The sequence below is a fragment of the Hetaerina americana genome, unplaced genomic scaffold, assembly GCF_022747635.1.
Source record: "Hetaerina americana unplaced genomic scaffold, ioHetAmer1.1.p SCAF_9, whole genome shotgun sequence".
Classification (NCBI taxonomy): Eukaryota; Metazoa; Arthropoda; class Insecta; order Odonata; family Calopterygidae; genus Hetaerina; species Hetaerina americana.
Window position 1 is genome coordinate 2,577,866 of NW_027287538.1, and position 13,598 is coordinate 2,591,463.

Consider the following 13,598-nt stretch of genomic DNA (forward strand, 5'->3'; position numbering starts at 1 on the left):
CTTTGTTTATTTTGACGAACTTAGTTTTTAACTCTACAAGAATTGCCTTATGGTCACTGATTCCGTCTATTATTTCAATGTTAGTAATGATTTCGGGCGTAGAAGTCGCAAAGATATCAAGTATACTGTGACCCCGTGTTGGTGATTTAACTATTTGTTCTAAGGAGTGTTTTGTGAATATATGAAGGAGTTCTTGGCATGAATCTCTGTTTTTGGCAGATTTTCCCACGCAGTAGTTTTCCCAGTCAATTGACGGTAGATTTGTGTCACCAGCGATTATAGTAATACTGTTGCTTTGTCTGCTGCTGATAGTGGATATTTGTTCGTCGAGCTTGTGTAGGACATCTGTGTTAGAATCTGGGGGTCTATAAAATGAACACACGTATAGGCTTTTGTCGTTGTAGTCCTTAATGTTGCACCAAACGCTTTCTATGTCATCTACGTCGCATTCATATCGTTGGCTACTAAGATGTGACTTTACTGCAATGAATACTCCCCCACCCAACCTATTTGGTCTGTCCCTTCTGTAAATTGTGAAGCCGTTTGGAAAAACCTCATTGTTTGCTATATCTCCCGTGAGCCAACTTTCTGTTCCAACTACTATGTCTGCGTTTGTACTGACAAAAATATGTTCAATATCCGATATTTTGTTTCTAATGCTACGGCAATTTAATGTTATAATTTTAATATGGCTAATAACTTCTTGTTTTTCGGTTTTATGTACGCTAACAAAACTGTTTTGAGACGATTCGTGGTGAACAGAGACAAAAGAATTACATTCACTTGCATTGCTATCTGTTATGTATGTGGAGGCACCAATTTTATTAAATTTACGTGGGTTATATGTTGTTTTAACGCAAGTGCTTGTTTGTTCAATATTTTTGGGGATTTGAGAGGCATTACCTGAACTGAATTGACAAAAAGCGCTGGATTCTACTTTATTTTTCCCAATATATGACCTACGCTCTTGCCTACCAGCTATGCTAAACCCTCGACACGTGTTCGTGTAACCTACGCGCTACCAACTGCGATGCCTCGGCAGTATCTACATCTACATCTACTCAATACCCCGCAAGCCGCCGCAAGGGCGTGTGGCGGGGGGTGCTAGGACACCACCCATAATTTAGAAAAGAAAAAGAAAAAAAAACCGCATGCAATAACGACAAAATCATATATAAAAAAAAAAAACATGGCATACATTCATGCATGAACACTTACACCCAACACACATGCAAACACTCAAACTACCAACTAACATACACATGCACCTGAAAGTATACCTAACATCTCTATAGTGTTTAATTTTGTTCCGACTTGTAAATTCAAAGTTTTTAATATTTCTAAAGTGACTTCGGTTTCTTGCTATTATGATTACTGATTGTTCGGGGAAAGAATGAGTATTTGTACCTATCTGTCTTGGAATCTATCTCCCTTAGTTTATCTTTGTGGTCTGATCTACCTAAGTAGTGTGGGGCCATTATAATTCCTTCAGTGTCATATTTAAACTCGTTTGTTCTGAACTTTTCTAAAAGTCTAAGCCTCGCTTATTCTCTCCGCACTTCAAGTGGTTCCCAGCCTAAATCCCCTAAGAGACCTGTCACACTTGTGCTTTTATCATAACAATTTTTAACGAATCTAGCGGATTTTCTCTGGACTTTATCTAATTCTTTTTGCCAAATTTTCTCCCACGGATCCCAAATACTTGCGGCATATTCCAAATGAGGTCTAACTAGAGCAAAATAACACCTCTCTTTAACTTTTTCATTACATTTCCCCACCACCCGTTTTATGAAGCCAAGTTTCTTTAAAGCTGATCCGCATATTGTCCTGATATGTGCTCCCCATGAAAGGCGTGGTGTTAGAGCAACCCCCAAATATTTAACTTGATTTGCCGTAGTCAATACTGAACCCTCTATTTTGTAGTTTATATCCTGTTCCTCGCTTCCTTTATTCCAAAATTTCAAAACTGCACATTTATCTATATTAAGTGTTAATCCCCATTTATTGCACCATTCCGAGATATTGTCTAAGTCTCTAGAGAGTAGCTCGCGATCTAGTTGGCTCCTTATTTCCCTGTATATCACCGTGTCGTCAGCAAATAACCTTAGATTGCTACTAACGTGTGTGCTTAAGTCATTTATGTATATTAAGAACAGAAGAGGCCCTATTACACTTCCCTGGGGGACGCCCGAAGTTACATCTCTCTCCGTTGAGCACAACCCATCTATGACTACTATTTGTTTGCGGTTTGACAAGAAGTCTCTAATCCAATTAATTATTTTCTCATTGATCCCATGGTATTTAAGTTTATGTAACAATTTATTGTGTGGGACTTTGTCGAAGGCTTTTTTGAAATCCAGGAATACTGCATCGACTTGTGTGTTCTTTTCTCCCGATCTAAGTATATCGTGAATGAAGAGTCCAAGTTGTGTTTCGCAAGATCTGCTTTTCCTAAATCCGTGCTGGTTGTGGATTAGTATTTTCCTACTATCAAGAAATTTCATAATGTTAGTGACAATAATGTGTTCCAATATTTTACAAGAGATCGATGTTAAAGAAATGGGTCGGTAATTGGTTGGTTTATCCCTATCGCCGCCTTTATAGATGGGAGTTATATGGGCTAGCTTCCAGTCGCGAGGCACTGAGCCTTCTTCTATCGATTTTAGAAAAACAATATGTAAAAATGGGGCAATGTCGTCAGCTAATTCCTTTAATATTCTAGCAGGTATTTCTTCCGGACCAGGTGCCTTGTGTGCTTTGATACTACGGAGCAGATGTACTATTCCCTGCTTGGTCAGTGTAAGATCGCTCATGTGTTCCCCGGGTGGGTGTGGAGGATCGTTTGGTGCGTTTGTGTTTTTGTTGTAGACGCTCTGGAAAAAATGGTTTAAAATATTTGCCTTTTTCACGCTATCTGTAATGATTTCTCCATTTTCCGTCTTCAAAGAGTGAACAGTGGGACGTTTACCCTGTATTTCCCTAACATAGGACCAGAATGACTTTGGAGTATAATGGACCCCGGAGCGATTAAGGGGTACCCGACACGATGAGAGGACGGGCCTCAGATCAACGAAGTCCGCTCCGATTCCCCGGCAAAATCCCAGCAATCTCTGATTTAAACCCTCAATGCGGCTCCAAACGAGCCTTCCGCGGTCTGAACGCGGCACAATACTACATATACTTAATTTAATTGGGACCTTCAACTCTGCCTCGACTCGTTTCACCTCCGAGTGCATCTCCTTAAAGGAGCGCAGGATCTCTTCAGATCCACGTTCCGAGGCGTCGTTTGTCCCGACATGAGCCACAATGCGTAGCTTGGAGCAGCCCGTATTACTGACGGCCGCCTTCACCGCCAGCGTCGCCTGGGGTACCCCGCCGCCCGGTATACACCAGGACGACAAGAATCCAACACCTCCCTCCTGTTGGACTCTGCGGCGCAGCGGGTTCATTATACGCCGGACATTTGAACTACCTAATATAACGGTTCCCTCCCTCCCCGACCGCTGATGCCTTACCCTAGGCAGTGCCCTCGGAGTAGGGATAGGGGCTGCAGGTACGGTGGTGCTGTCATCCGACAGCACCTGGTACCTGTTGGAGACGGGGATGGTATCTGCCTCCGCAGAGTCCAATCCTCGCCGCAGCGTTACCTTCCCCTTGCCCCGAGAGACGACCCTCCAATCGTCCGACCTACGGACGTGAGACACTCCCTCGTTGAGAGATGGGACACGGGGTAGGTCTCTAATCGCCCAGCTACGTGTTGCATTCGGACGAATCCGTGCACCCCTATGGGCGTGGCGGGTTTTCGAATTCCCACCCTGAGCACCATCTCTCCCGAGGGGAGCCCTCCGGCCGGCGATCTCCGATCGAAGCTCCCGCACCATTCTCTCCAGCATGACGATACGGGCCCTTAAAGCCGCGCATTCGCCAGTGCCTTCGAGCATAGCAACAGGGGACCTGGATGAAGCCATCCTAATTTAATTACCAAGTTCCCAACAAAAGCTAACCTGTATACACTATGCTAAAATTTCTAGAAGGGGTTAGCTAACTTTAGCTCAAACAATAAGTTACGATTTGGAATTGAATATGAAGCCTAAGTGGAAAAAACGATGCTTGAGTAAGGTCTGGTTTTCAGAGGACCAAAAGAAAGAAAAAGGAAAGCACTCACCGGTCACCAATCAGAGTCGAAGGACAAAAACCACCACAATCCACTAAATAAATTACTACTACCACACACAGGTTAACAAACCACACACAAAACGAAAACTATATAAACGAAGCAACGTATACGTTGACACTACACTGCACTTCACTAAAACCAAAAGCACCAAGAATCGAGGTGGCAGGCAGGTAGTCTCTGGTGGGTCAAACCGGTTACCAGGAGCGCTCAGTAGGCAGGTCCGCTCAGGTTGAGGGCTAGAGAGAGAATGATAGAACAAATAATTGAACAAATAAACACTTGCGATGAAACAACATATATAAACCACGTAAAGCTAGTAAAATTTGTGCCTCGAAACGCATTAAATATAGTAATGAGAGTGAATGTAATCCTTGTGCTTCTGTCAACTAAGAATCCTCACGGAACTGTTTTGTAAGCATACATAAAACCGTAAAACAAAAAGTTATTGACCAAACAAAAATTATAACATTAAATTGACGTAGAATTAGAAACAAAATATCGGATTTAGAATGTATTTTTCTATGTACAAAGGCAGACATAGTAGTTGGAACAGAGAGTTGGCTCACGGGAGATATAGCAAACAATGAGGTTTTTCCGAGCGGTTTCACAATTAACAGAAGGAACAGGCCAATTAGATTGGTCAGGGGAGTGAGTATTCATTGCAGTAAAGTCACATCTTAGTAGCCAACGATATGAATGCGACGTGAATGACATAGAAAGCGTTTGGTGCAACATTAAGGACTACAACGGCAGAAGCCTATACGTGTGTTCATTTTACAGACCCCCAGATTCTAACACAGATGTCCTACACAAGCTCGACGAACAAATATCCACTCTCAGCATCAGATAAAGCAACAGTATTATTATAATCGCTGGTGACACAAATCTACCGTCAATTGACTGGGACAACTACTGCGTAGGAAAATCTGCCAAAAACAGAGATTTATGCCAAGAACTCCTTCATATATTCACAAAACACTCCTTAGAACAAATAGTTAAATCACCAACACGGGGTCACAGTATACTTGATATCTTTGCGACTTCTACGCCCGAAATCATTACTAACATTGAAATAATAGACGGAATCAGTGACCATAAGGCAATTCTTGTAGAGTTAAAAACTAAGTTCGTCAAAATAAACAAAGAAAAGCGTAAAATATACCTATACAACAAGGCAAATTTTAACGGACTAAGAGAATATTTAAAGATAAAATTACCGGAATACAAGACAAAAACACTGACAACAAATACAGAGAACACTTGGAATTATTTCTTAAATATTTTACGCGAAGGAATAAAGACGTACATCCCGTCCAAACTCAAATGCGACAGTAAGGAACCTAGATGGTACAACGGGGAAGTCAGATCGGCATTAAGAAGGCAAAGAAAGCTACAGTCAAATTTCAAAAAGAGTTTAAAAAGTGACGATATAAGTTTTGTGAATACAACCAAACGGCTACTAAAAGAATGTCGTAGTAAGACGAAAAGTATTATGCGCACAGCACTACACTCTTTTAAATCTAAAATGCTAAGCGAATATCTTGAGGAAAATCCAAAGTCATTCTGGTCCTATGTTAGGGAAATACAGGGTAAACGTCCCACTGTTCACTCTTTGAAGACGGAAAATGGAGAAATCATTACAGATAGCGTGAAAAAGGCAAATGTTTTAAACATGTTTTTCCAGAATGTCCACAGTAAAAAGACACAATCGCACCGAACGATCCTCCACACCCACCCGGGGAACACCTGAGCAACATAACACTAACCAAGAAGGGAATAGAACATCTGCTCCGAATTATTAAAGCAAACAAAGCACCTGGTCCGGAAGAAATACCTGCTAGAATATTAAAGGAATTAGCTGAAGACATTGCCCCATTTTTACATTTTGTTTTTTCCAAAATCGATAGAAGAAGACTCAGTACCTCGCGACTGGAAGCTAGCACATGCTAATCCCATATACGAGTATAAAGTCAGCGATAGAGATAAACCAATCAATTTCCGACCAATTTCTATAACATCAATTTCTTGTAAAATAATAGAACTCATTATTTTCAGTAACATTATGAGATTTCTTGATAATACGAGGCAACGACCAGCACGGATTCAGGAAAAGCAGATCTTGCGAAACACAACTTGGTCTTTTCATTCACGATATACTTAGATCGTGAGAAAACAACACACAAGTCGATGTAGTATTCTTAGATTCCAAAAAAGCCTTCCACAAAGTCCCACACAATAAACTGCTACATAAACTTAAATACTATGGAATCAATGAGAAAATAATTAATTGGATTATAGACTTCTTGTCAAATCGCAAACAAATGGTAGTCGTCGATTGGTTGTTCTCAACGGATAGAGATGTAACTTCGTGCGTCCCCCAGGGAAGTGTAATAGGGCCTCTTCTTTTCTTAATATACATTAATGACTTAAGCACACACGTTGGTAGCAATCTGAGGTTATTTGCTGACGACACGGGGGTATACAGGGAAACAAGGTTCCAACTAGATCGCGAACTACTCTCTGGAGAGTTAGACAATATCTCGGAATGGTGCAATAAATGGGGATTAATACTTAGTATAGATAAATGCGCAGTTTTGAAATTTTGGAACAAAGGAAGTGGCGAGCAGGACATAAACTATGAAACAGAGGGTTCAGTGCTAACTACGGCAAATCAAGTTAAATATTAATTGGTAGTTCTAGGAACACGCCTTTCATGGGGAGCACATACACTTGCATCAGGACAATATGCGGATCCGCTTCGGAGAAATTCGGCGTCATAAAACGGGTAATGGGGAAATGTAATGATAATGTAAGAGAAAGGTTTTATTTCGCTCTAATTAGACCTCATTTTGAATATGCCGCAACTATTTGGAATCCTAGGGAGAAATTTTAGCAAAACAAAATTAGATGAGGTCACGAGAAAATCCGCTGTATTCGTGAAAAATTGAGAAGTCGAGTGTGAGAGGCCTTTGAGGGGAATAAGGCTGGGAGCCACTTGAGATGCGAAGAGAACAAGCGAGGTTTAAGACTTTTGAAAGGTTGAGGGCAAACGAGTGCAGAAAATGACACTGAGGGAATTATTATTATGGCCCATTACTTTTTGGGGAGGTCAGATCCCAAAGATAATAAGATAAGGGTAGATAGACTTAAATGCATATAGCTACAAATACTCTTTCTTTCCCAGAACAATCATCAATCATAATAGTAAGAAACCAAAGTAATTTTAGAAATATTGACAACATTTAATTTACAAGTTGGAACGAAATTAGACATTGCAGAGAGAGCAGGTATATTTGTAGTTGCATGTGTATGTTAGTTGGTAGGTTGCATGTGAAAGGGTTTTTGCAAGAATATTTGCCATATTTTGTTTGTGGATTGTATAAATTTGTGGCTTATGCATGTGCTTTTTTCCCTTAATTACGGGTGGAGCCCTAAACCCCTCTCCACACGCCCTTGCGGTGGCTCGCGGGGTAATATGTAGATGTAGAATTAACTATTTAAGTATGTTTTTAGTTCCCTGTAAGCCACCACTAGGGTGGGTGGCAGGGGGTGAATACACAGCAGACTAATATTTTACCCAAACATGACTCTACCGCGGTATGATGATGTTATTCTGGTCCCTTATCGTTTGTGTCTGTTCTACTCTTCACTGCTCTAATTTAACTGACATGATCTCTCCTACCGTTGTACGATGGAGGTAATGATACATTTTCAACATCATCACTGTTAAAGTGACATCCACCCAATTCAACAACAGATTGAATCTTTAATTTGACCTTAGCTCCATTAAGTGATCTCCACGTTGGCTCGTCAAATATTTTTGATGCGCCACTAAGTTTATCATAACAACGTTTCACAAATCCAGCTTCTTTACACTGCATGCGATCCAATTCGGCAATTAATCTAACTTCGTGAGGATCCCATGAATACTAGCACCATATTCTATTAAAGAGGCCCAACCAGCGAAAGATAGCATTTCTATTTGACTTTGTCATAGCATTGCCCCTGTTCTCATCTAGTCAATCCCAATTTTTTGCTGGCTAGTCCACATATTCTCCGTATGTGTTTCACCTATGAGAGATCATTAGTGAGGTGTTTAATTGAACTCCTAGATAATATATTTAAGTCTTACCATTCCATTTCGGTGAGGGTAAAAAGGAAACTCTACATTTCCACAATAAAGGTTCAATATTTCACGACCTTGTTTTCGATCCTGCGTATGCCATGATGCTGCGCTTCATCGAAACCATTGTCATGAAATACTAAATCTTTATTCTAGAAGTGTAAAGTTTCTTTCTTACTCTCATCATTAAGGAATTCCACAAAGTTAAACCTGAAACTGTTATGTTTTTTCCATTTCGGTGTTCCTGATGCAGTATGCGCTCGGGAGGGAATTGGTCTTCGGCAAAAATTCTTCACTATGCACTTTTTTTAGTTTTATTCTAAGTGCCAAGTGTCGCACCGGCGTTCTATAGCATTAAGGTCATATGATAAAGCCGCTGGGTCCTCAGGGTTACGGATATCTTGATAAACTCCCTAAAGAGTATAAAAAACTCAAAATACAAATTAAATGCTGCAATTGTATGGCATTGTAAAAGGCAGTGACCTCCTCCTGAACTTACAGGTAGCAGCCCCCCGGGCAGGACAACTAAACAGCGACCCCCGGGAGTGTCCCGCACCCGCCTCCCGGATGGAGGAACTGATGGAAGAAATCAGGGAGTTGACCTTCCGGCCCCCCACTCCCCCTCCGCTCCCGACCAATGGGAAGAGAGCGGCGGGTCGCTCCCCGGAGACTGCGCATGCGCCGACTCAATCATTCGACTACGCACCCTCCGGGAGCGGCAGGGTGGACACCTTGAGGCGGAAACTGACGGCGCGGCATGCCGACGCTCCGGGAGCCGAGGCCCGCTCCGGGAGGTACCCTCCTGCGCCGTGCACCACGGCCACCACCCGCCAATCGCGCTTCTCTGCGGATAAATCACCAACGACATCTGCAGCTGTTCATACCGAACAGGTGAATGTTACAAGTTCGTTTCCCCCCAGCACGAAACTTAACCATTATACACAAACCTGTCCCTCCTTTCAATCTGCTGCTAAACGTGCGGGTCGCCGTTTCTTTTGCCATCCCGAGCTGTAGGATTTCGCATCGTGTTCATTATCTCTAGTTTTCAAGTTATCATATTTATTGCTCTTTGTGTCTGATTAAAGTAGTCAATTGTTTCATTTCTGTATCAGTGGCACAATAATACGTATACTATATGAAAAATAGTTATTTCATTTTATCTTTCCTCTAAATTATCGGGTTTCCGCACGTTTTTCACCCCCCCCCCTTCTCTTTGCGGGTGTTTCTCCTGCGTGGGTTTTTATTAGGTGAGCAATGCCACGCTTCACCTAGCTTTTCCCACAAACCTCATTCTCTGCTGAGACGTTTCCCATTTGGGTTGAGTGTGTGTTGGTCTGTAGTTCATTCCTGGCGGGGGAAGTAACATTCCCACAAACCTCTCTGCAGAAGGGTATTCTGGTTGAGAGGTTGTGGTTGGTCGCTGAATTTCTTTTCCCTAAAATACATCACAGCAAATTGTAGTTTCCTTCTTGACGAGTAGAAGAAAGGGGAAGAAAACTCCAATGGCCGTAAGGATTAGTTGCCAATCTCTCGTCAGACCAAATGTTGTGTTGGTGTGACGGGAATCACGTCAGGGACCAACCACAACCTCTCGACCAGAATACCCTCTGTGGTGGTTTACGGGAGATTAATCCGCGTCAGGGACCAACACACAGCCACACGCACACTATCCTGCTTGAAATCCTTCACGAGGCTGTGAGACCCTGTTAAAGAATTTCAGATGGAGATGGAATCCTTCACGAGGCTGTAGAGTAGACCCCGTTAAAGATTCCAGGATATTCTCAAGCACACACTCTGTGGATGGCACAGACCAAACACACACACAAGCACTCGAGAAACGCACACACACTCAAAAGGGCCCAACTTCTGGGAGAATCTGGACACAGGTAAAAAGCAACTAGGAAGTGCGTCGAACACGCGTGTTTCGGCCACAAAGTGGCCCTCTTCAGCGAACCGAAGGGAAAACACGTCCAACACAAGGTTGAAAGACTTTCAACCTTGTGTTGGACGTGTTTTCCCTTCGGTTCGCTGAAGAGGGCCACTTTGTGGCCGAAACACGCGTGTTCGACGCACTTCCTAGTTGCTTTTTACCTGTGTCCAGATTCTCCCAGAAGTTGGGCCCTTTTGAGTGTGTGTGCGTTTCTCGAGTGCTTGTGTGTGTGTTTGGTCTGTGCCATCCACAGAGTGTGTGCTTGAGAATATCCTGGAATCTTTAACGGGGTCTACTCTACAGCCTCGTGAAGGATTCCATCTCCATCTGAAATTCTTTAACAGGGTCTCACAGCCTCGTGAAGGATTTCAGACAGGATAGTGTGCGTGTGGCTGTGTGTTGGTCCCTGACGCGGATTAATCTCCCGTAAACCGCCACAGAGTGTGTGCTTGAGAATATCCTGGAATCTTTAACGGGGTCTACTCTACAGCCTCGTGAAGGATTCCATCTCCATCTGAAATTCTTTAACAGGGTCTCACAGCCTCGTGAAGGATTTCAAGCAGGATAGTGTGCGTGTGGCTGTGTGTTGGTCCCTGACGCGGATTAATCTCCCGTAAACCACCACAGAGGGTATTCTGGTCGAGAGGTTGTGGTTGGTCCCTGACGTGATTCCCGTCACACCAACACAACATTTGGTCTGACGAGAGATTGGCAACTAATCCTTACGGCCATTGGAGTTTTCTTCCCCTTTCTTCTTTATTGAGAGGCCGTAGAGCTCATTATTTCTTTCTTGACGAGTGTTACAAATTAATTACGGTCACAGGAGATTTTCTTTACATTTGATATGATAAATTGACTTACGTTTTAGGGGTATTTTCCGAAAATATATCCTTTTAACATTCAACCACTAGCTCAAGACGCAAGACGTTGTCTGCCCGATAAATACAAGAACTGGTGCCATGACGTGGACTATAGCCCCAACCATTAGCAGTAGTGCTAGTTCCTGAGATCCAATGGGGAGTAGCCGTGTCTGTGCTTGGCGGATCGTCGGGCTGTGCGTATGGAGCCAGTTGTGTTATAGTTTCTGTTGCCCTTGTTTAAGCTGTTTGTTGAAAATGGAAATTGGCAAAATCACGGAGGAACGAATCAACATCTAGTTCTCAGTGAAGAGCGGTAAAAGTTATCAAGAAATTACTGAAATGTTGACAGCTGTTTACATTGATAATGCTCTGAAGAAGAAAACATCCGTTTTTAAGTGAATTGAGCGTTTTAAAGATGGCTGACAAGACGCCGTGGATGACGCAAGGCCACGACGACCTTCAACCACCTGTGTTGACGACAACATTGATCGTGTGCGGTCCCTTGTCTTTACCGATCGTCAAAAAACTGTCTGAAAAATAGCTGATGAACTGACGCCTTATTTGGAATGGAAGTGAGCAGTTTCATTTACATTTTGATGGCAGAATAAATTATCACCAGTGTGGTTTCGTTGTAGGATCCAATCGAGGATTTGTGCGAGAGAAACATGAAATTGCATATTTTAATTACACATATTTGTTCTTCGCAATAAATATATAAATAAACGATCCAGAACATTGTGAACAAAGTAAGTTTCAGGTCCCAGGGCCGTGGAAAAATCGGGCGTTCACTCTTACCTCAAGTCCGGAATAATAAGTGGGAGAGAGGTTTTACCATAACCTTTCAAATCTTATTGCTTGATTGAGACAGACCGTTGTAGTGAGTTGACCCATTGACTATGCCCACGCAATAGATGCAGGACTAGATTTATCTTGAAACGTTGGACATCGTATAATTGGAGACAGGTGACAAAAATGATGGTTTACACCAATATGCCTTTCCTAAACATGATACATCTTTGTCCTTCGCTTCCCTCCGCATGGACCAAGACCTTGACGTGGTGGAAGGGCTTGTGCGTTCCGATGATCCCTAGAGCTGTGCTGGCGGGAGGAATGAAAATTGCTCCTGATAGGGTCACCCATGCCAGCCAGAGGAAAGGTAGTCCACGCAGCGTCTATTCCTCAGTGAGGCGGCTGCAATGGCGTCTGACCCAGTGGGGCAGCCGGTAAGTGATGGTGTCACGTTAAAAACACTAGGATGACGAAAAGGGCAGAGTCAAGTGTGTCTGCTTGCGAAGACCTTGTGCAACGCGTTGAAGAAAACCCTGACTTTCCAAATGGAACTATAGCTGGAAACCCTGGAGTGATATAGTTATAGACAAACGTCTTGCTGGCTCTCTTCCCCTACATAGAGAGGAAGAGAAGAGAGCCAACGACGGGTTGCCATTATATTTAATACGAGAAAGGTTGGAAGGAGTGTAGTAAACATAGAACAAGCAACAGAAGGAATACTATTAGTAGAGATAAAAGCAGAACCGACGAACTTGGTCATTGTTCAGGTGCCACGGAACAATCAAAAGGAGGAAGAAGTCGATAGGATGCACGATCAGTTAGAGGAAATAATCGCGTGTGTTCCTGCAGGTAAGCATTTGATAGTGATGGGGGATTGGAATTCGAAGATAGACGAAGGAAGAGATGGTGATGAGGTAAGGGACTACAGTTTAGGGACGAGAAGTGACCGTGGGGAGAAAGCAATATACATCTACATCATACCCCGCAAGCCGCCGCTAGGGCGTGTGGCGGGGTGTGTTAGGTCACCGCCCGTAAAAGGGAACAAAACCACATTCAAATTCAAACAATATGGTTCCGCTGGAGACATAGCTTAATCATGATATAACCTCTGTTTAGACACTACAAAAGCGTCGGCGCCCATAAAAAATGCCCGGGAATTCAGGAAGATAGGTGGGTGTAGAGCTTTCTCCACATCCACATTTCTGAAAGCTTCAAATCCACGCCTATGACCTTGCTTCAGTGGCCATGTTTCCGCGCCGTAAAAAACTACGCTCCATATCAAATTATAGGAAAAATATTCATAACATCCTTATTCAGCGTCTCCATCATCTATACTCTCCTCCTTGTGAAAGCTCCTTTGTCTAGTGCAATTCTTCTTTTTTATGCCCCTACTACTTAGACCATTTTGGTCCAAAACACTTCCGAGTTTGTAAACTGTTCCACCTGTTCTAGTTTTTGCTCTACTATTCTTAACTTTAACTAAGTATTTGTCTTTCTCGAAAACTACATAGCCTTTGTTTAAAACAAATTGAGTGGCTGCAGGCGTGATGTGGTGGCAATCGAACATAATAACACTGATCGTCGCACTTTTCCTCTTGATTAAATTTCTGTGCATGTGTATGCGATACAGTGCGGGTGTAATGCCATCATATACGTGAGCCAAACTGGTAGGAATTTCTCCCCCCGAATCAAAGAACACGAGAAGTGCACGATCTTAGA

At 42.8% G+C, this 13,598-nt stretch overlaps 1 protein-coding gene across 1 annotated transcript in view; it reads left to right on the forward strand.

Annotated features, from left to right (window-relative positions):
• LOC139698995 (serine/arginine repetitive matrix protein 1-like) overlaps positions 1-13,598 on the forward strand; it is a 51,454-nt gene that overhangs the window by 33,322 nt on the left and 4,534 nt on the right. The window contains exon 6 of the mRNA XM_071597989.1: positions 8,802-9,191. Within this exon, the coding sequence (XP_071454090.1) occupies positions 8,802-9,191 (390 nt within the window). The remainder of the gene's footprint in view (positions 1-8,801; positions 9,192-13,598) is intronic.